Source organism: Cervus canadensis, chromosome 10, assembly GCF_019320065.1.
Source record: "Cervus canadensis isolate Bull #8, Minnesota chromosome 10, ASM1932006v1, whole genome shotgun sequence".
Classification (NCBI taxonomy): domain Eukaryota; kingdom Metazoa; phylum Chordata; class Mammalia; order Artiodactyla; family Cervidae; genus Cervus; species Cervus canadensis.
Genome location: NC_057395.1, coordinates 48235390 through 48258031, shown reverse-complemented (window position 1 = coordinate 48258031; position 22642 = coordinate 48235390). Strand labels below are relative to the sequence as shown.

The 22642-nt window shown below is 40.2% G+C and overlaps 1 protein-coding gene across 8 annotated transcripts in view; it reads right to left on the bottom strand.

Annotated features, from left to right (window-relative positions):
- The window catches only part of DIP2C (disco interacting protein 2 homolog C), a 308890-nt gene that overhangs the window by 81329 nt on the left and 204919 nt on the right, over window positions 1-22642 (bottom strand). For all 8 annotated transcript variants that reach the window (XM_043480646.1, XM_043480643.1, XM_043480648.1 and 5 more), the window contains 4 exons: window positions 19670-19804; window positions 14864-14983; window positions 13518-13715; window positions 6513-6604 (listed from right to left, as the gene is read on the bottom strand). In XM_043480646.1, the coding sequence (XP_043336581.1) occupies window positions 6513-6604; window positions 13518-13715; window positions 14864-14983; window positions 19670-19804 (545 nt within the window). The remainder of the gene's footprint in view (window positions 1-6512; window positions 6605-13517; window positions 13716-14863; window positions 14984-19669; window positions 19805-22642) is intronic.

The window sequence follows — 22642 nt, the reverse complement described above, 5'->3', positions numbered from 1 at the left end:
TAGAAAAAATTAAGATGCCCCGTTTAAAAACGCATTTTACTAAGACACACTTTAATAAGTTATCAGATACTCTTCCTTTAGCTCATGTGGAAGGCAAACAGATTATCCATGGTCCTCTCTGCCACCGCATCAGAATGCAACTATCCATACTGTTTCCATGTTATCTTCCCCAACAGCACGTACTTTTACACAGAGGAAACCACTGTGTATACATTACTTGTCTCTCACTATTGTTACTGGGCTCTAAAGAGTGTTCCTGTGCTTCCACATGGTCTTCACCATGGTGACTGCATGCAGGGCACGTCCTCCCTAAAGTGCTGGACTCAGAGCAATGCTATTCTGACCCCAGTTTGACTTTAGCATCCCAAGCCTTGGTTTTCTTACCTGAAAAGTGAGAATACTAGCTAGTAGAACCTACATGCTAGTGTTGCAGTAAAGGTCAAGTGAGAAAATGTGTAAGGCTCCCACTATGCCTGGCACATGGCGGGCAGCCATGAATGGCACCCATCCAAAAGGCCCCAGGCTTGGCCGGCCCTCACAGCAAAGGCTTCTGTGAACACCGGCCCACACCTTCTGCCACACACTGCCTCTTGGGTTCAGCCTATGAAGAGCTAGGAGAAGAATAATCATGGAATTCTAAAAGGTAAATTTAAATTACTATCCAAATAGCCAAACAATGCATTGTATGACTTTTCAAATGTTTTCTGATAGTCCTCAAAAGAATCTTACGAACAATCTTTTACCAGATGGGCTGATAATTATTTATTCTTATATGAACTGTGTTTCATTTCCTGTGCCTATTGATCTGCTAGTATTTATATTTTATAGTATTAACTCTCATATTTGATGCAAAAACTTCTTGATATAATGCTTTCTATTTTCATGAGTGCACTTAGTGATATATGTACACTTGTCAAGTTTGTCCTGTATGTTATCAACAAGTGTTTGACAAATCTTCACCACATTTATGTTCACCTGGCGCTCAGGTTTGCAGTGGAGCTAGCGCAGGGTCCGTCTGCTTGCTCTCCCTTGCCTGAGGCTCCCTCTGGAGCAGCCCTCCCTACTCCAGCCCGAGCAGCCACCTTTAGGATGGAATAGGCAGTCCTACTTTCGGATCTGTCACCGCCCCCACCCCCCATCTCTGTAGGACTCTGTCTCATGTGAACAACAAGCTCTTCCCATGCGCTACTGTTGTATCGGCACTGCCCTTCCTTGTTAATAATTAACCACATAAATTCCCTGATTTAGCAGATATATGTTTTTTGTATTACTCTATTAAATTTAACCCATTTTTCTTTAGAAACACCCTAACTAGAAGTTACTAACTTCGTCATGAACAGCTGGATAAAACATCTTAATCACCTCCACATCTAAGTAAGCAGGTTGGCATAAAGGATTCAGATAACAGCTAAAGACAGAGAAGGCTGCATCTTAACTCTGACCCTGCAAGCAACTCAGGATAGCTGATGGAAACAAAATTAAGTTTGGGATTATGTGAAGATTTCCTTTCTATATGGCATTCCTATAGTTTACTAAAATCAGACAATGAGAGCCAAATGAAACAAACCATAAGGCCATTAAAAACCATGCTGCACTACTGAAGAATTTTAAGAAACTGCAAAAAAACTGTTGCTGCTAAGTCACTTCAGTCGTGTCCGACTCTGTGCAACCCCATCCCTAGGATTCTCCAGGCAAGAACACTGGAGTGGGTTGCCGTTTCCTTCTCCAATGCATAAAAGTGAAAAGTCAAAGTGAAGTCGCTCAGTCATGTCTGACTCTTCGCGACCCCATGGACTGCAGCCTACCAGGCTCCTCCGTCCATGGGATTTTCCAGGCAAGAGTACTGGAGTGGGGTGCCATTGCCTTCTCTGAAAAAAACTGTTAATAAGATATTAATCTTAATTTTGTCCCCAAAACACCCAAGCAGATGCCAGGCTACCATCAGTAGGACTTCCAAGGAGGAACAAAAGAATTTATTTGCACATCTCTGCATATAAACCACAAACTATTTTAAAAATGATCTGAGGTTTACACTGGCCTCAGGTATTCTGTCTTCAACTGGTGGTCTGAGAGCAGACAGCATCTGTTTTTAGATCTGGATCTGGCAAAACAACAATATTCAGTCAAACATTTGCAAAGCATCCGGGGCACCACTGCTGCTAAGACTGCTCTCCCTGAACCAAAACAGAGGAAAATACAGGAGATGCTGCAGTTCCTCCCCAGACTAGTGACTCCACCCCAAAGTCCTCCTGGGGCAACCAGTCTGCATGCAGGAGTCTTCAAGAGCACAGCACTGAGCAAAAGGCAGCGCTGCTTCCACAGCTAGACTGTGGATCAATGAATCCCCAAGGTTCTGGTCTGGTGCCATCCCAGCTCTGTTCAAAGGACAGTCAATTTGATCCAGGATTTAAAATTCCCACTGCTTGATCACTAAAGTTCATGCTGAAAACGTCATGTTATATAACCTTGCAGAGTTGGGTTAAAACAGGATGAAATGTTATATTAACATCAAGTGAATTAAAGCAAAATACAAAACTGTATATTATGCTCTCAAAAATATAAAAGTAACATAGAAAACAGTCAATACCTACAACCTCTTTTAGAATCAAAATTGAATTTTTTAAGGATTTAAGAAAGGGAAGACTATTTGTATCATTCTCACCACATTTCCCTTTTGTATCTCTATCAGTCACAAGTCCTGTGTTTTGGTAACTGCACAGTGATTCCAGTGCAATACACTGGAAGCATACATATGGATGCTTCATTTTCATAAACCCACACGGTTTCTTTTTGTTCGATTCCCTATGTATTCCCTGGCATTTCATTGCACTTAACTATGCACAGAGCATAACAGGCATCAACAGACCACCTCCTTGATCTGCTCTCCTCCACTGGTCTTCCCATACCAGCCACACACCACAGAACTCTCCTCAGTCCTTTCCACTCTGTCCTAGAAACTGACCAAGAGCTCGGGGCTTGCTTTTTCTCCCCAAGAAGTAATCTCAGATTCCAGAAGCTCCCAAAATGAGAACACTCTCTGTCCTTCTAAAACAGCCCAGCTGTATCTCTCACCATCTATTTTGGAGACCTTTTTCATTTTCCAACTTACAGAGAGCCAATTATCAATATCTTCATTTTTTCCCTAACATAGCAAGCTTCCTGAAGGCAGGCTTCACATATGATGCATCTGTTTATTCCACAGCTCCCACTACAATATCCTGAAACCTTTTCAGCTTAGGCACATAAATGCTTTTTCAAAGCCCAAGCAGGTACCCCGAGCAAAGTGCATTAAGAGGGTCACCCACAAAAAGAGCATCAATAATTTTTATGCCAAAGACAGAATGTTCATTATCCTTGGGAGAATTACATTTAATTTAAAAAAATTTTCAAAGAGGTAAAGAACCTGTTTATTGTGATAGAAGGTTACTATCAACCAAATACTACAGTGGCATATGCTTATTTAATAGGTATTTATATGCACATGCCATATCCCAGCCACATGAATACCTTTCAAAGGAATAATTTAGAAATGCAGCCCTCCTCACACAATTCAAACCACCTGCTGCTGAAGAGAATGGTTTCACATATTCTATCAAAATCTGTCCCGACATTCTTTCTTTTTTTTTTTTCATAATAAGTTTATTTATTTTTTTTTTTCTTTTTTTTTTCCCCATCCCGATCCCCCCTCCCACCTCCCTCTCCACCTGATTCCTCTGGGTCTTCCCAGTGCACCAGGCCTGAGCACTTGTCTCATGCATCCCACCTGGGCTGGTGATCTGTTTCACCATAGATAGCATACATGCTGTTCTTTTGAAATATCCCACCCTCACATTCTCCCACAGAGTTCAAAAGTCTGTTCTGTATTTCTGTGTCCGACATTCTTTCTTACAGCTGAACAGAGATGGTTTATTTTACAACTGTTACTGAAAATGAACTTTAAAAATTTGCAGGCCAAGACTTAAAAAAACGACTCTACTGAGACCTACTAACCAAATTATAAGCAAGACATTATCCATGCAACTGACATTTTATTGTAGTAAAATGAATATAACAAAGTTTATCATGCTGCCTGTTTTGAAGTATACAGTTCAGTGGCATTAAGTACATTCATACTGTTGTAAAACTATCATCAACTATCCATTTCCAGAACATTTTCACTTTCCTAAACTGTAACTCTGCCCCCATAAACAGTTAACTCCCCATTTCCTCCTTCCCTCAGTCCCTGGTCACCTTCATTCTTCTGTCTCTAGGATTTAAGTACTCGAAGTACCTTGTATGAATGGAACCATACAACATTTGTTCTCTTGTGACTGAGCATAATGTCCTCAAAGTCCCTCCACGTTGTAGAACATATAAGGATTTCCTTCCTTTTTAAGGCTAAATAACATTACATGGTATGAATATACCATATTCTGTTTATCTGTTCACCCCACCATGGATGCTTGAACTGCTGCCACCTTTTGGGTTTTGTGAATATTGCTGCTGTGAAAAGTAGTGTAGATGCTTATCTGTTCAAGTTCCTGCTTTCACTTTTTTTGAATTACTGGGTCAAATGTTTAAATTTTTTAAGGAACCACCATAGTATTGTTTTCCACAATGGCTACACCACTATATATTCCTAAAAGCAAAAGAAGGGTTCCAATTTCTCATTGTTGCTAACACTGATTATTTTTTCATCCTAATAAGTGTGAAGTGGTATCTCACTGTGGTTTTGATGTATGTTTCCCTAACGATTAGTGATGCTGAGCATATTTTCATGGGCTTATTTGGCTATTTGTAAATTTTCCAAAGAAAAAGGTCTATTCAAGCACTGTGGCTGGTTTTTAAACTTTTGTAAAGTATATGATTTGTAAACATTTCTCCCATTCTGTTTCTTTTTCACTCTCAACAATGTCCTTTGGTGCACTGAAGTTTTTAATTTTGATGAAGTGCAATCTACCAATTTTTTTTATTCCCTGTGCTTTTGGTGCCATATATAAGAAATCATTGCCAAATTCAATGTCATGGAACATTTCCCCTATGTTTTATCCGAAGAGTTTAGGTCTTTAATTCATTTTAAGTTAATTATTTAATATACACTATGTGTGTGCCAAGTCACTTCAGTCATGTCTGACTCTGAGACCCTATGGACTGTAGCCTGCCAGGCTTCTCTGTCCATGGGATTCTCCAGGCATGAATACTGGAGTGGATGGCCATGCCCTTCTCCAGGAGATTTTCCCAATCCAGGGACCAAACCTGTGTCTCTTGGGTCTCCTGCATCAGCAGGCAGGTTCTTTATCACTAGCACTACCTGGGAGGCCCCAATATATGCTATAAAGATTCAATTTTGGGTTTTTGGTTACAGATATCCAGTTTTCCCAGCACCATTTGTTGAGTGCACTAGCCCTTCTCCCATTTAATGTCTTAGCATCCTTCTTGAAAGTCACTTAACCGTATATGTGAGAATTTATTTCTGGGCTTTCTATTCTATTCCTTTGGTCTGTATCTGTCCTTGTGTTAATACCACACTGTTTTGATTACTGTAGCTTTACAGCAAGTTTTATAATGAGGAAATATCAGACCCATGATTGACTTTTAAAAGCTAGAGGTCAAACATGTTCATTAAATTGCAAAGAATCATAGTCTACCACAGAATCCTAGGGCTGCGGTAATCTTATTAAACATTCCTCGTAATGAACCCATGCTTTTCTAATAGCTCATAAGTAAATCATAGCTTGTATTCTTGCTCATTTATGGTGCTCTACAATGAAACTTCCATAAAATTCATTTGGAGTCCTTTGGTGCAGGTCGATAACCCAGTCTTGGGGCATGAAGGTACAGAGCAACATATGGAAAAAAAGTCACTCCACTTAAGGCAAGAAAAGTAGGTTCTACATGTAGGCCCACATCTTATTCATAGGTAAAGCTTGGGCCAGATTAACTGCTCTGTGTGTAACATTAAAAAGGAAATACTAACATCTATTCTCAGTAAACTGGCATACTGCAGTAAGAATACAATTCTTCTTGACGAAAGACAGTAGACTGTATCTACAGATTTAATACTAGGAAAGGAATGTACCACGGTTTGCTGCAAGGATTCTTGGTTATCACTGACTGATATAAAAAAGTCCACAAGCACGCAACTGTCCTGCATCCTCAGACAGACAGCTGTTTCACATTAGGTCACATGTGTCAGGGGTTGGAACATACATCCTGGGGCTGGACAGAGATGGCTGTGAGCACTGGCTACACCATTTTCTGGACACATGCCTTCATCTGATATGACTCTTATTCTCTCAAGTCCCAGTTTCCTTGTGGATAACCCATGAGAACTACTACAGTCAAGCTCACTGAGCTACTATTAACGTTACACCTGCTGAATAATTTCTCCTGGGCTGTGATAAATGTTAAGAAAGCCTGATTTGGTAATATGAATATTAGGAGGCATTAAACTTTGCAACTTTAAAACAGTAGGTGTTTTCTCCATCTCAGATCACATGTCCTGCAGATTCAATAATTTAAATTGCACTTACCCTATCTCCAGGTCGCACCATAGGCTCTTGTTTTGTACCTAATTTATGCAGAATGTTGTAAGCAACCTTCATACTTCTTGTCCACAGTTTGCCTATCAATACAAATTATAAAGATACAATTAAATGTACACATGCATTTTCTATTGTGTATATGTATGCACATTAACCTATATTGAGAGTATTACCTTTTCATTTTAAGCTTTCAAGTTATTCTGAGTCCTTAGAACCCAGATGGGAAACAAAAGCCAGCAACTCTGACTTATAAAATATGAGCAGCCTGAACACCAGAATAAGGTATTAAATACAAACAGCTAGGGTGCTAAGAACCTACAGCAAAGCCACAGAGAATTTAACTACCATCACAGAAGTAAGGGAGGATTTCTAGGGAGTAAAACAGGGGAGGGGTCACGGCATTAGTGAGTTACCACTAATTCATGTTGTTCAAAAGGACACATATTTTCCTCTTTTAATGAGTCCTGTTTTGTGTGGTTCAGTTCAGTCATGTCTGACTCTTTGCAACCCCACGGACTGCAGCATACCAGGCTTCCCTGTGCATCACCAACTCCTAGAGCTTACTCAAACTCATGTCCATCGAGTCAGTGATGCCATCCAACCATCTCATCCTCTGTTGTCCCCTTCTCCTCCTCCCTTCAATCCTTCCCAGCATCAGAGTCTTTTCCAATGAGTTAGTTCTTCGCATCAGGTGGCCAAAGTATTGGAGTTTCAGCATCAGTTCTTCCAATAAACACCCAGGACTGATCTCCTTTAGGATGGACTGGTTGGATCTCCTTGCAGTCCAAGGGACTCTCAAGAGTCTTCTCCAACACCACAGTTCAAAAGCATCAATTCTTTGGCGCTCAGCTTTCTTTATAGTCCAACTCTCACCTCCATACATAACTACTGGAAAAACCATAGCTTTGCCTACATGGACCTTTGTTGGCAAAGGAATGTCTCTGCTTTTTAATAGGCTGTCTAGGTGGGTCATACCTTTTCTTCCAAGGAGCAAGCATCTTTTCATTTCATGGCTGCAGTCACGATCTGCAGTGATTTTGGAGCCCAAGAAAATAGTCTCTCACTGTTTCCAGTGCTTCCCCATCTATTTGCCATGAGGTGATGGAACTGGATGCCATGATCTTAGTTTTCTGAATGTTGAGTTTTAAGCCAGCTTTTTCACTCTCCTCTTTCACTTTCATCAAGAGGTTCTTTAGTTCTTCCTCACTTTCTGCCATAAGGGTGGTGTCATCTGCATATTTGAGGTTATGTTTCTCCCAGTAATCTTGATTCCAGCTTGTGCTTCTTCCAGCCCAGCGTTTCCCATGATGTACTCTGCATATAAGTTAAATAATCAGGTGACAATATACAGCCTTGAAGTACTCCTTTCCTGATTTGGAACCAGTCTGTTGTTCCATGTCCGGTTCTAACTGTTGCTTCTTGATCTGCACACAGATTTCTCAGGAGGCAGGTCAAGTAGTCTGGTATTCCCATCTCTTTCAGAATTTTCCACAGTTTATTGTGATCCACACAGTCAAAGGCTTTGGTGTTGTCAATAAAGCAGAAGTAGATGGTTTTCTGGAACTCTCTTGCTTTTTCAAATGATTCAACAGATGTTAGTAATTTGATCTCTGGTTCCTCTGGCTTTTATAAATCCAGCTTGAACATCAGGAAGTTCACGGTTCATGTACTGTTGAAGTCTGGCTTGGAGAATTTTGAGCATCACTTTACTAGCATGTGAGATGAGTGCAATTGTGCAGCAGTTTAAGCATTCTTTGGCATTGCCTTTTTGGGGGATTGGAATGAAAACTGACCTTTTCCAGTCCTGTGGCCACTGCTGAGGTTTTCCAAATTTGCTGACATACTGAGTGCAGCATTTTCACAGCATCATCTTTTAGGATTTGAAATAGCTCAACTGGAATTCCATCACCTCCACTAGCTTTGTTCATAGTGATGCTTCCTAAGGCCCACTTAACTTCACATTCCAGGATGTCTGCCTCTAGGTGAGTGATCATACCATTGCACTTATCTGGGTTGTGAAGATCTTTTTTGTATAGTTCTTCTGTGTATTCTTGTCAGCTCTTCTTGATACCTTCTGCTTCTGTTAGGTCCATACCATTTCTGTCCTTTATTGTCCCCACTTTGCATGAAATATTCCCTTGGTATGTCTAATTTTCTTGAAGAGATCTCTAGTCTTTCCCATTCTATTATTTTCCTCTATTTCTTTGCATTGATTATTGAGGAAGGCTTTCTTATCTCTCCTTGCTATTCTTTGGAACTCTGCATTCAGATGGGTGTATCTTTCCTTTCCTCCTTTGGCTTTAGCTTCTCTTCATTTCTCAGCTATTTGTAAGGCCTCCTCAGACAACCATTTTGCCTTTTTACATTTCTTTTTCTTGGGGATGGTCTTGATCACTGCCTCCTGTACAATGTCATGAGCCTCCATCCATAGTTCTTCAGGTATTCTATCAGATCATGGCTCCTCTGTCCATGGAATTTTCCTTTGAATCTATTTGTCACTTCCACTGTATAATCTTAAGTGATTTGTGTGATTGCAACAAACATAATGGCTACTTAGGATGGGTTCTGTAGGGTCTGATATCCCTCCTTCCCTATGTCCTAAGTTTCTCAACTTTAATTTTTCCTAACTTCAGAGTTTTAGGGTTTTTAGACAGTAACCCTTGAATTTAGATAAAGATAATGGTAAGAATTCTGAACTAAAGTTTTGAACTCTGGGAAAAAAAAAAAAACACTACAAAGCAGTGTTAAAAAGATTTTTAAGAACATAAGAAAAATGACCAGTTTTGAAGAACCTGCAGATTCAAATCCCTGCCTTCCTCCCAGTGCCAGACATTTTCTCAGCAGGTCGAGGTGATAGCAAACAGTCTGAGATTGAATCAAAATGACTTTTAAAATCTAACATGAATTCTTGGACACATAAAGGGCTTTTACAACATTAGGTTCTATAAGCTTTCAGAAGCAGTCAAGGCATTAAGAGATTTGCAATAATAGTAAAGTGAAAGTCTCTCAGTCTTGTTCTACTCTTTGTGACCCCATGGACTGTAGCCTGCCAGGCTCCTCTGTCCATGGAATTTTCCAGGCCAGAATACTAGAGTGCATACCCATTCCCTTCTTCAGGGGATCTTCCCAACCCAGGGACCAATCCTAGGTCTCCCACTCTGCAGGTGGATTCTTTACCATCTGAGCCACGAGGGAAGCTCAAGAATACTGGAGTGGGTAGCCTATTCCTTCTCCAGCAGATCTTCCCAACCCAGGAATCAAACCAGGATCTCCTGCATTGCTGGCAGATTCTTTACCAGCTGAGCCACCAGGGAAACAATAGTATAGTAAAGATAACAACAATTTGAATTATTTCCTATAAATGCAATCTCTGTTCTAATCTCCTTCCTATTTAAAATGTAAAAGCTAAAATTAATATACAGTTTGAATGAAAAGAATCTGAATTTGTCTTATTCCATATTGGATTCTGTAGCAACACAATTTAGGGTTGCTCCTGTCTTCCTACCAATGGATTTATCAACTTGTCTCCCCCCTTAGTGATTAGGGGACAAAGAAGACTTTTCCACTGTTTCTGATTGCTGTAATTCCTAGACATTCCTGGCTCATAGTATGTGCTCAACAAATGTTTGTTTTATTAACAGCATATTAACCAAGTTGTAAAAAGCACAAAATTACAGTATTCATTTGAGCCTATTTCTTGAGTACTGACAGTAATTACTGTGATATTTTATTCGCACCCCTCTTCCACCTTCCTTAACTCCACCTCCTCAAGACTGGCTACTTTACAATTATTTGGTTTTTATTTGGTGATTGTATTCTCTCCCCAAAGAGTTACCAGCCATTAGAAATAACTCAGGGATTTATTTTCTTCCTAAAGAAATCACAAATACTCTGTGCTGTCAGATTTCTTTAATGTGAACAATGTTAGGAAACTATTTTGGCTGAACAAACAATTACAATCAACTTGTTTTAACTGAAACAAAAAATCAATGTGTTGTAAACTACAATTACAATCAATGAGCACCATTATATCTCCTTAAAAATTTCAACTTCATTCTGAGTTTGGAATATTAAAGTTGATATCATCATAAAGTCATACAAAAGCCAATTTACAACAGACAATTTGAAAAAGGCAACAACACACTTTGGCAAAGTTCTAGAAATATTCTTCTAGTAGAAAAAGTAAACAGCAAATTGCTGATTTAAATTAAAGACAATACAACAGTTTTTGACTGATTTAGAAAGGAGAATGAAAAAAAATTCCCAACCAGGAACACTCACCCAGGCAAAGTTATCATTCAGAACTGAACAACAGATAAAGTTTTACAGACAAGCAAAAAGCTAAAGAAATTCATCACCACTAAAGCAGTCTTATAAATTCTTCCAAAAACAAAAGACGAGAAAACACTTTCAAACTCGTTTTACAAGGCCTGTGTTATCCCGGTATCAAAACAAGACAAGGACACCATGAGAAAATTAGAGGCCTGAAGAACACAGATGCACAAATCCTCAACAATATATTAGCAAATCAAATTCAATAATATGTTAAGATGATCATACACCATGAACATATGGGATTTATTCCAGAGATGCAAGGATGGTTCAACATCCACAAATCAATTAATGTGATTAATACGGCACATTAACAGAATGAAGGATAAAAATCATATGACCATCTCAGCTCATGCAGGAAAAAAATTTTAAAATTCAATATCCATTTATGATAAAAACTGTCAGCAAAGTGGGTACAGAGAAAACATATCTCAACAAAATAAAAGTCCTATATGACAAAGTCACAGCTATCAGCATACTCAACAGTGAAAAGCTGAAGCATTTCCTCTAAGATTCAGAAATAAGACAAGGATGCTCACTTTTGCCATATTTATTCAATATAGTATTGTAAGTCCTAGACAGAGTAACCAGGCAAAAAAAAAAAAAAGCATCCAAACTGGAAAAGGAAGATGAAAAACTGTCACTACTTGCAGATAACATGACATTATACATAGAAAACCTTAAGACAAAACAGAAAAAACAGAGTAATAAATGAATTCAATAAAGCAGCAAAATCAATATACTGCTGTTATCAGAAAACTGCTGTCTATATACTAATAATAAACTACTAAAAAGAGAAACCAAGAAAAAGATCCTATTTATAACAACATCAAAAGGAATAAAATACCTCAAAATAAATTTAATTAGGAGGTAAAAGACCTGTACATTCAAAATTGTTAAGACTTGGGACTTTCCTGGAGGTCCGGTAGTTTAAGGCCTCGTGCTTCCACTGCAGGGGGCACAGGTCTGATCCCTGGTTGGGAACTTAAGATCCAGCATGCCGCATGGTGTGGCAAAGAACAAACAAACAAACAAACAAAAAAAAACACTACAAAAAGCACAATGAAAATGAAGCCCCATAAAATCTGCATCTTAAAAAGAAAACACACACGCTGTAAGACTTTGATAAAGCTGAAGATAATACAAACAAATGGAAAGATATTCTGTGCTCATGGATTAGAAAAAGCAGTTTTGTTAAAGTATCTGTACTACGCAAAGCAATCTAAATCCAATCCCAATCAAAATTCCAACAGCACTGTTCACAGAAATAGAATAAACAATTCTAAAATTTGTATGAAACCATGAAAGACCCCAAATGGCCAAAGTCATCTTAAGAAAGAAAAACAAAGCTAGAGACATCATGCTCCCTGACTTACCAGTAATAAGAACAGTATGATATTGGCACAAAATCAGATATATAGATCAATGAAACAGAATAACCCATAAATAAACCCACAGATATAGTCAACTGATTTATGACAAAGGAGCCAAGAAAGGGAAAAGGACAGTCTTTCAATAAATAATACTTGGAAAACAGTATCCAATCAGCTCCTTGTCTGAACCTGGCAAAGGACAAGGGTCAGACAGGAAAGTCTTCTATCTTTCTGACTGACTAAAATCTATTTCTAAGAGTATAATTAAAAAAAAAATTAATCCTATGCCCCATTATGGGTGAAATACCCTTTATCCACTAAGAATTTCCCAACAAAGCCAGAAGAAAAAAATTGAGACTATGAAAACAAATGCTCCTGAATCCCATTTCATTCCATGAGATGCACAGGATAATGATGGAGTCTACAGTGGGGGCCTTCTGGGCCCCACTAAAAGCTGGGTTATGTTACTTAACACAACACCTGGCTCTTGACCTCCATTGCTAATGGAGAAAACAGTTTCTTTTCTACCTGCAATTAGAAGAGCATTATTATCATAGAAATAAAACTGGAAGTTAAAAACGGTAATGTAACCTCACACGTGCAGATATAAGCCATCTTGTCTTTTAGTTATGAAGCTGATTTCTTTGCAACACTGCGGCAGAGTGTGTGAAAATGACCTGACAATTTGCTTTCTCCACAGCCCCTTATCTGTGCAGCAAAGAGAAAGGAATCTCTCTCGCATAGTTAACTATTTCCAAAAGTTTATGGACTGCATTAATCATACTGAATAAAGAGTTAAAGTTTGCTTCCCTTGCTTGCTAGAAAAGCACTGTGGAAATAGATTTTGTTTCTTCTGAGTGATGCATGTCAAAGAGTTCTATATACATTCTTTCTTGTTTCATTTCTTTAACTACCAATCTTTCTTCAAAGAATTAATTTAATATACATTCCAAGAGGTAAAATCCAACATCTTATTATTAGAGTTATAGTTACTGATTTTTGTATCACTTTCTGGTTTTTACTCAAAAACATTAACAAATAATAATTTTTCACATTCAAATCAAATAATTTTCCTATACTGGCTTGGCCCAAAAGTTCATTTGGGTTTTCAATAGCATCTTACAGGAAAACGCAAATGAACTTTCTGGTCAATCCAATATTTCCTTTTGGGTTCCATTTATTTCCATACTGGAAACATAAGGCAACACAAATATAAACCGCCACCCTGAAACTGGCAGTTGCGTGCAGGTACAAGCAGACAAAAGGTGGATAAGCCTCAAAGAATTACCGTAAGTGAGGATGTAGAGAGGTTTTCCATTTGTGTCCATCGTGGTCAAGCATGGGGCCTTTGGTGAAATGGTCCCCCATCGCTGTAATGCTGCTTCTAAAGATGGGGGCCAATTTGTAACTACACCCAGCTGCTCCCCACGCATCGCCAACATCTGGGCTCCCTCTGGCTTTGGCTGGTTTGGATCTGGTTGTTGAACTAAATACATTTGAACACAGAAGGTTTTCAAGAAAAATACATCCATTATTAGCACAATCATTCTTATTCATTTTAAAGAAGCTAGAAGACTTATATACTTGAGTTAGAAATTTATTACAGGAAACATGCGCAGGTGCTTTTCTAGAATTAGAGCTACAACTCACATATGAGCCTCACAGATATAACCAAAGCACGTAATTCTTCCAACATCCAAGGCAATGTCGGGATGTGGAACTTAGGGAGACCTGACTGCATTTATAAACTGACAAGTAAAATTTTAACACACCTAGGGTCTAACATTACAATAGCCATGTTTAAAACATCAATTCTCAACATACACCAGTAATTATAGACTCCAAAGAGTTAAAATCTGGCTGAAGTATATTGTGCCCTTAAATATGGAGATGTAAATTTGAATTTGCTACAACTACTATGAGTAACTAGCACAGCTCATATTTTCTTAAGTAAAACAAAGATAAATGCCCTATAATACAAACAATCTGCCCAACTCTTTACCATGGGTGAGAATCTGAGAGGTGATTCTTTTTACTTCTGGGAAGGTTTCTCTTACTGCATATGGCAGATGATTTCCACCTACTGGCTGGAAAATCAACCATGTCTTACTTGTGGCACAAGGACCAAGAAAATAAGGAGACTGGGTTTGATACAACAAGCAGTACTTTGTTTCAATTTTAGGTTTTCTTGTAGTAAAAGGCTCAGGAGTGTTCAGAGTGATGACATCCAGCTCCTGAAGCTGTCCAGAGAGGCAGCAAGGCAAGATTTCCACAGCTCACTCTGCATTCCTCTAAAGCCTATGCAGAGAGAATGCACTGCTTGTTGAGCTCAGGTTGTCTGATTTCCTTGCATTTCTGTAGCTTCCTGGAGTCTTTAGAAAGAGGACTAGCTCATGGGACAAAATCACATGCTGTCAGAATCAGTACCAGTGGTACTGACCCAGCTGTTTTGGGACTGAGCATATGTTTAAAGTTCCTTGTGGAACAGTACCTACAGTTTCTAGGCAGGATTCCTGTTTCCTGTGAACACCAAGATTATTGTTTTTAAAGATCAAACAACCTTGGTCAAGAAATAACTACAGTTTATGGGGTCACAGAAACACTGGATGAGGGGGTAGGAAGAGGCTCTTTCACCTTCTAGCAGTTCTTCAAAGTCATCAACGAAGAATTCTCGTAAGGGTGGTCGTTTGGGTCGTTTGAGGGTATTGACAAGCTGCTGGATCTTTGCGGATACGCGGCTACTTACAGGCACACCTGAAAACAGAATCATGAGGCAGGTGGACTGACTCTCAGCACAAACCGCCATGAACAAGCAGCCACAGTAAAAACAGCTGTGGAACCACACTCTGTCCCATCTCAGCCAGGTGCCCTCTGTGTCCCTAGATGATTTCTGTCAACAAGAACACTCCGAGGAGAGTGGTCCCAGCATGTGGCCTTGCTGGGAAGCCTTGACAGAGAATACAGATGGGGCAGAAATGATTCTGTTTACACTGTGAGCTGTCTGGCTCTGGTGACTTTGGGAACAGCTCCAGACCACAGACTGGGCTTGGTCCCACCTCTATTCCTAAAAAAAGAGTCTGTCATCTCCTCATCCATACCCGTCCCAGGTCTGATCAGAAAGCTGATGAAGCAGCAAGACCTTCCCCAAGTCCCAGTCTCCCCTGAGACCACCTGTGCTCAGCCTCCAGTTGCCACCCCGACACCTCCCGGTGAAAGTACAGGGACCTGAGGTGATACAAGTGCGACTATCCTCTTTCAGGTGACAGCCAGGTCCCTTCTATATACCTTTCAGACCCACTCTCCTGAGTGAACATTTAGGGAACACATCCTAGAAGCAAAGCAACCAGAAGTCTCTAAATTCAATTTCTGATATTAACACAGAACTCACATATATTAATATTTATCCACATGTACTGAGGAAAATAAACCCCACCTTATAATACATTTCTTAGGATAATAAATGCTACATAGTTTTTAAAATGATCAGTGAAAAAAACATGAAGTTTTAAAAAACTTAAATAAATGAATGGAAGGAACACCAAGACACTGAAGCCATAATTGGATCAAATGTACCCTCCTCTGCAGGCAGATTTCATTCCTATTCAAAGCTGGTTAGAAACCTGAACCTGTAAATTACAGGCCTAGAACCTTCTAAGCTCCTGGACAAAAGAACCACACCCACAAGAGGTCTTTCCTGTTCTGACTGAGCCAGAGCCCTTTATCCATGGCACATGCGTATGTGTTCAGTCTCTCAGGCAAGTCTGACACTTTGTGAATCCATGGACTGTAGCCCATCAGACTCCTCTGTTCATTGGATTCTCCAGGCAAGAATACTGGACTAGGCTGCCACATCTTCCTCAGGGGATCTTCCCGACCCAGGGATCAAACCCATATCTCCTATGTCTCCTTCACTGGTGTGGGTTCTTTACCGCTAACGTCACCTGGGAAGCCGTCCACCACACAGTGTCACAAAAACAGAACTCAGCTTTTGGAATGAGTATGACAGCTTTCAAGAAAATTTTTCTATCAAATAACCATTTTAATAGTCTCAAAATAGTCTATGAGCACTTTCAGAATTGAGACATTAAATATTTTACAATCTTGAAATTATATAAAAATATACACAACCCAGAATTATCAATATCTAAACATAATATTCCCCTATTAAATAGTCCCAGCTAACCAGATTTAAATTAAAGAAAGTAGGGGAAACCACTAGACCATTCAGGTATGATCTAAATCAAATCCCTTATGATTACACAGAGGAAGTAACAAATAGATTTAAGGGATTAGATCTGACAGAGTGCCTGAAGAACCATGGATGAAGGTTCGTGACACTGTACAGGACACAGTGATCAACCCCAAGAAAATGAAAGGAAAAAGGCAAAATGATTGTCTGCGGAGGTCTTAAAAATAGCTGAGAAAAGAAGAGAAGCTAAAGCCAAATGAGAAAAGGGAAGATATACCCATCTGAATGCAGAGTTCCAAAGAATAGCAAGGAGAGATAAGAAAGCCTTCCTCAACGATCAATGCAAAGAAATAGAGGAAAACAATAGAATGGGAAAGACCAGAGATCTCTTCAAAATTAGAGATACTAAGGGAACATTTCATGCAAAGATGGGCACAATGAAAGACAGAAATGGTATGGACCTAATAGAAGCAGAAGGTATCAAGAAGAGGTGACAAGAATACACAGAAGAACTATACAAAAAAGATCTTCACAACCCAGATAAGCACAATGGTGTGATCACTCAACTAGAGCCAGACATCCTGGAATGTGAAGTTAAGTGGGCCTTAGGAAGCATCACTATGAACAAAGCTAGTGGAGGTGATGGAATTCCAGTTGAGCTATTTCAAATCCTAAAAGATGATGCTGTGAAAGTGCTGCACTCAATATGTCAGCAAACTTGGAAAACTCAGCAGTGGCTACAGGACTGGAAAAGGTCAGTTTTCATTCCAATCCCCAAAAAAGGCAATCCCAAAGAATGTTCAAACCACCGCACAATTGCACTCATCTCACACACTAGCAAAGTAATGCTCAAAATTCTCCAAGCTAGGTTTCAACAGTACATGAACCGTGAAATTCCAGATGTTCAAGCTGGATTTATAAAAGCCTGAGGAACCAGGATCAAATTGCCAACATCCGCTGGATCATCAAAAAAGCAAGAGTTTCAGAAAAACAACTACTTTTGCTTCACTGACTACGCCAAAGTCTTGTGTGGATCACAACAAACTGTGGAAAATTCTGAAAGAGATGGGAATACCAGACCACTTGACCTGCCTCCTGAGAAATCTGTATGCAGGTCAGGAAGCAACAGTTAGAACCAGACATGGAACAACAGACTGATTCCAAATTCAAGGAAAAGAGTACGTAAAAGCTGTATATTGTCACACTGCTTATTTAACTTATATGCAGAGTGTAACATGAGAAATGCTGGACTAGATGAAGCTGGAACCAAGATTGCCAGGAGAAACATCAATAACCTCAGATATGCAGATGACATCACCCTTATGGCAGAAAGTGAAGAAGAACTAACGGGCCTCTTGATGAAAGTGAAAAAGGACAGTGGAAAAAGTTGGCTTAAAACTCAACATTCAGAAAACTAAGATCATGGCATCTGGTCCCATCACTTCATGGCAAAGAGATGGGGAAGCACTGGAAACAGCGAGAGATTTTTCTTGGGCTCAAAAATCACTGCAGATGGTGACTGTAGCCATGAAATGAAAAGATGCTTGCTTCTTGGAAGAAAAGCTATGACCCACGTAGACAGCATATTAAAAAACAGAGACATTCCTTTGCCAACAAAGGTCCATGTAGGCAAAGCTATGGTTTTTCCAGTAGCCATGTATGGAGGTGAGAGTTGGACTGTGAAGAAAGCTGAGCACCGAAAAACTGATGCTTTTGAACTATGGTGTTGGAGAAGACTCTTGAAGAGTCCCCTGGACTGCAAGGAGATCCAACCAGTCAATCCTAAAGGAAATCAGCCCTGAACATTCATTGGAAGGACTGATGCTGAAGCTGCAACTCCAATACTTTGGCCACCTGATGTGAAAAGCTGACTCATCAGAAAAGACCCTGCTGCTGGGAAAGACTGATGGCGGGAGGAGAACGGGACGACAGAGGATGAGATGGTTGGATGGCATCACCGACTCAACGGACATGAGTTTGAGCAAGCTCCAGGAGTTGGTGATGGACAGGGAAGCCTGGCATGCTGCAGTCCATGTGGTCGCAAAGAGCAGGACATAACTGAGCAACTAAACTCAAATGAATCTGGTTTGGATGAATCAGATTATTTCTCAAGGCCACTGGCGCTGCAGCTTCAACAGGACACACACATCATCCCAGGACCCAGCTCATAGTTTCTCATGTGTTAGGTCTGGGATGCGGCCCAGAACCTGTTTTCCAACAACTGCCCCATGTGGTTCTGATACAAGATGCTATCACACCACTGGACTGGACAACAGATGAATTTACCTGGGGGAGGAGGCGAAGATGATAAATTTAAAAGACAACAACAAAGATACTAAAGTGGTGAAGACAAGGACAACAGTTATGACGGATTCAGTGAACACTGGATTTAGTGGAGGACTACACAGACATCGACACTGAGAAGCAGTCCAGAGAAACCAATCATACTGGACACTGGACTGACTCCAGATGTACTAACAGAGAACTCACAATCCAGCGACCTTGGGCTCTGACCACAGTGAGGAGGCATCAGCCTGTTGGAGGCTGGGTTCAGGCCTCCTCATCACTCCCGAGTCACTGTGTCACAGACACAAGCTCAGTGGTATAGAGGGCACACAGAAGCTACTACAGACATCTTCCAAGACAAGAACACTTTACATCATCATCAGGTTCCATGCTAACTGTCATAACCCTAGAGGTCAAGGAAAGCAGAATAAAGCATGAAGTTCGTGTGCTAGCCTGTCACTTCAGGAGGGGTAACAGGAAGATGTTAGAGCATGTGAAGATGAAAGATTCGAGGAATAAGAGAACCCCAATGGCTGTACACAGATCACCAACACTTTAGTCAACATGGAGGGAGAAAAGGACCCTCTTTCTTCCAAAGTCTAAAGCACCACACTGTCCATCTCTGTCAATTATTTCAGTTGTGTTTAGCTCCATACTGACCTCCAAGTACTTGTTCATAGTCCTGACACCTGCACTAATTTTGTAACTGTGGAATCAACATCATTCACCACCAAAACCAGGATTTTATCAAATCTTTTTCTTCTCATGACTAAACACCTACAACAAGGAGTAACTCTTGCCCTTGGAGACAGTCTGCACTTCCTGTAACTGCCACCTTCTAGGGAAGCTCATGAAGGCCCTGATGAGCTCATGAGCCGACTGGGTCCCTAGAAGAAACACATCCAGTCAGGGCACAGAAGGGCACTTGGAATTTACAAGGGAGGAAAACTTGCTGGAAGACATACCATCACCAGTCTCCATGAGCTCAGCATTGCCGTACTTCGGGGCTGTCCGTGACGTCGTGGAGCCCTGCGGCCTTTCTACTTGTATTGCATGTTCTGAGGTGTAAGTGGTTACGTCAGGAGGTGCAGAGTGATTTTCTGTAAAGAAGCAAACTGTAAGTTTTCTGGTAATCATGATACATTTATTATGAAAGCTACATAAGCAGTTAAGTTTTCTAAAATGCCACATCCTAAGAAGAGTACAAGATTCTGAATTAAAAACTAGAACAAAAACTTCAGCATAAAGATGGTCTTTACCATAATTTACACTGCTCAACATGAACAAAGTTAGGTAAAACTTCAGACACAGTATCACTGCAGAACCCACATCAATGACTCACTGTAACATTTTAATTAGAATAATGTAATCAAGTGGTGAATGGAAAAAGATAGCATAAGTTATGTGTTTGCTCATAACAGTAATTTTCTTATTTGTCATAGCAGAGGCAGTTAAGAGTTCAAGCTTTAGACACAGAGAGCCTGGGGTTTGACTCCCAGTTCTGCAAATTCTTGAGACCTTGGAAAGCATGCTGACCTCTATACTTTGGTCTCTTCATCCACCAAATGGGAAAAATGGTAACTAGCTGCTTGTTGGATACACATATGTAAATGAGTTAATATATGTGAAGTTTGTAATACGGCACAGGAGGGGTTATCAAATCAAAACTATCCCCAAGAAAAAGAAATGCAAAAAGGCAAAATGGTTGTCTGAGGAGGCCTTATAAACAGTGGAGAAAAGAAGAGAAGCGAAAGGCAAAGGAGAAAAGGAGAGATATATCCATCTGAATGCAGAGTTCCAAACAATAGCAAGGAGATAAGAAAACCTTACTCAAAGATCAATGTGAAGAAATTTCTAGAAGAGAACAATAGAATGGGAAAGACTAGAGATCTCTTCAAGGAAATTAGATACCAAGGGAACATTTCATGCAAAGATGGGCACAATAAAGTACAGAAACGGAAAAAAAAAAAAAAAAAAAGGACAGAAATGGTATGGACCTAACAGAAGCAGAAGATATTAAGAAGAGGTGGCAAGAACACAGAAGAACCATACAAAAAGATCTTAATGACCCAAATAACTACAATGGTGTGATTACTCACCTAGAGTCAGACATCCTGGAGTGTGAACTTGAGTGGGCCTTAGGAAGCATCACTATGAACAAAGCTGGTGGACGTGATGGAATTCCAACTGTGCTATTTCAAATCCTAAAAGATGATGCTGTGAAAGTGCTGCACTCAATATGTCAGCAAATTTGGAAAACTCAGCAGTGGCCACAGGACTGGAAAAGGTAAGTTTTCATTCTAGTCCCAAAGAAGGGCAATGCTGAAGAAATGTTCAAACTACTACACAACTGCACTCATTTCATATGCTAGCAAAGTAATGCTCAAAATTTTCCCATTAGGCTTCAACGGTACGTGAACCGAGAACTTCCAGATGTTCAAGCTGGATTTAAAAAAGGCAGAGGAACCAGACATCAAATTGCCAACATCCAGTGGATCATTGGAAAAGCAAGGGAATTCCAGAAAACCATCTACTTCTGCTTCATCAACTACGATAAAGCTTTTGACTGTGTGGATCACAACAAACTGTGGAAAATTCTTCAAGAGATGCGATTACCAGACCACCTTACCTGCCTTCTGAGAAATCTGTATGCAGGTCAAGAAGCAACAGTTAGAACCTTACACGGAAAAATGGACTAGTTCCAAATTAGGAAAGGAGTACGTCAAGGCTGTATATTGTCACCCTGATTATTAAACTTACATGCAGAGTACATCATGTGAAATGCCAGATTGGATGAAGCACAAGTTGGAATCAAGATTGCCAAGAGAAATATCAATAACCTCAGATATGCAATAACATGGCTGAAAAGGAAGAAAAACTAGAGTCTCTTGATGAAAGTGAAAGAGGACAGTGAAAAAGTTGGCTAAAGCTCAACATTCAGAAAACTAAGATCATGGCATCTGGTCCCATCACTTCATGGCAAATAGATGGGGAATAACTGGGAATAGTGACGATCTTTTATTTTTTGGGGCTCCAAAATCACTGCAGATGCTGACTGCATCCATGAAAGTAAAAGACACTTGCTCCTTGGAAGAAAAGTGAAAAAAGTGAAAGTCACTCAGAGTCTGACTCTTTGAGACCCCACGAAATATACAGTCCATGGAATTCTCCAGGCCAGAATACTGGAGTTGGTAGCCTTTCCCTCCTCCAGGGGATCTTCCTAAACGAGGGATCAAACCCAGGCCTCCCACATTGCAGGCAGATTCTTTACCATCTGAGTCACAGGGGAAGCCTAAGAATACCGGAGTGGGTAGCCTTTCCCTTCTCCAGCGGATCTTCCCAACCCAGGAATTGAACCAGGGTCTCCTACACTGCAGGTGGATTCTTTACCAACTGAGCTATCAGGGAAGCCCCCTTTGAAGAAAAGCTATGACAAACCTAGACGGCATATTAAAAAGCAAAGACATTTCTTTGTCGACAAAGGTCCATATGGTTTTCAAACCTATGGTTTTCCCAGTAGTCATGAAGGGATGTGAGAGTTGGACCATAAAGACATTTAAGTGTCAAAGAATTGATGCTTTTGAATGGTGGTGTTGGAGAAGACTTGAGAGGCCCTTGGATTACAAGGAGATCAAGCCAGTCAATCCTAAAGGAAATCAACCCTGAATATTCATTAGAAGGACTGATGCTGAAGCTTCACTCCTTTGGCCACCTGATGCAAAGAACTGACTCATTTGAAAAGATTCTGATTCTGGGAAAGATTGAAGGCAATAGGATACAAGGATAACAGAGGACAAGATGGTTGGATGGTATCACCGACTCAACACACCTGAGTTTGAGCAAGCTCTGGGAGATGAAGGATAGGGAAACCTGCATGCTGCAGTCCATGGGGTCTCAAAGAGTTGGACATGACCGAGTGACTGAACAACAAATGTGAA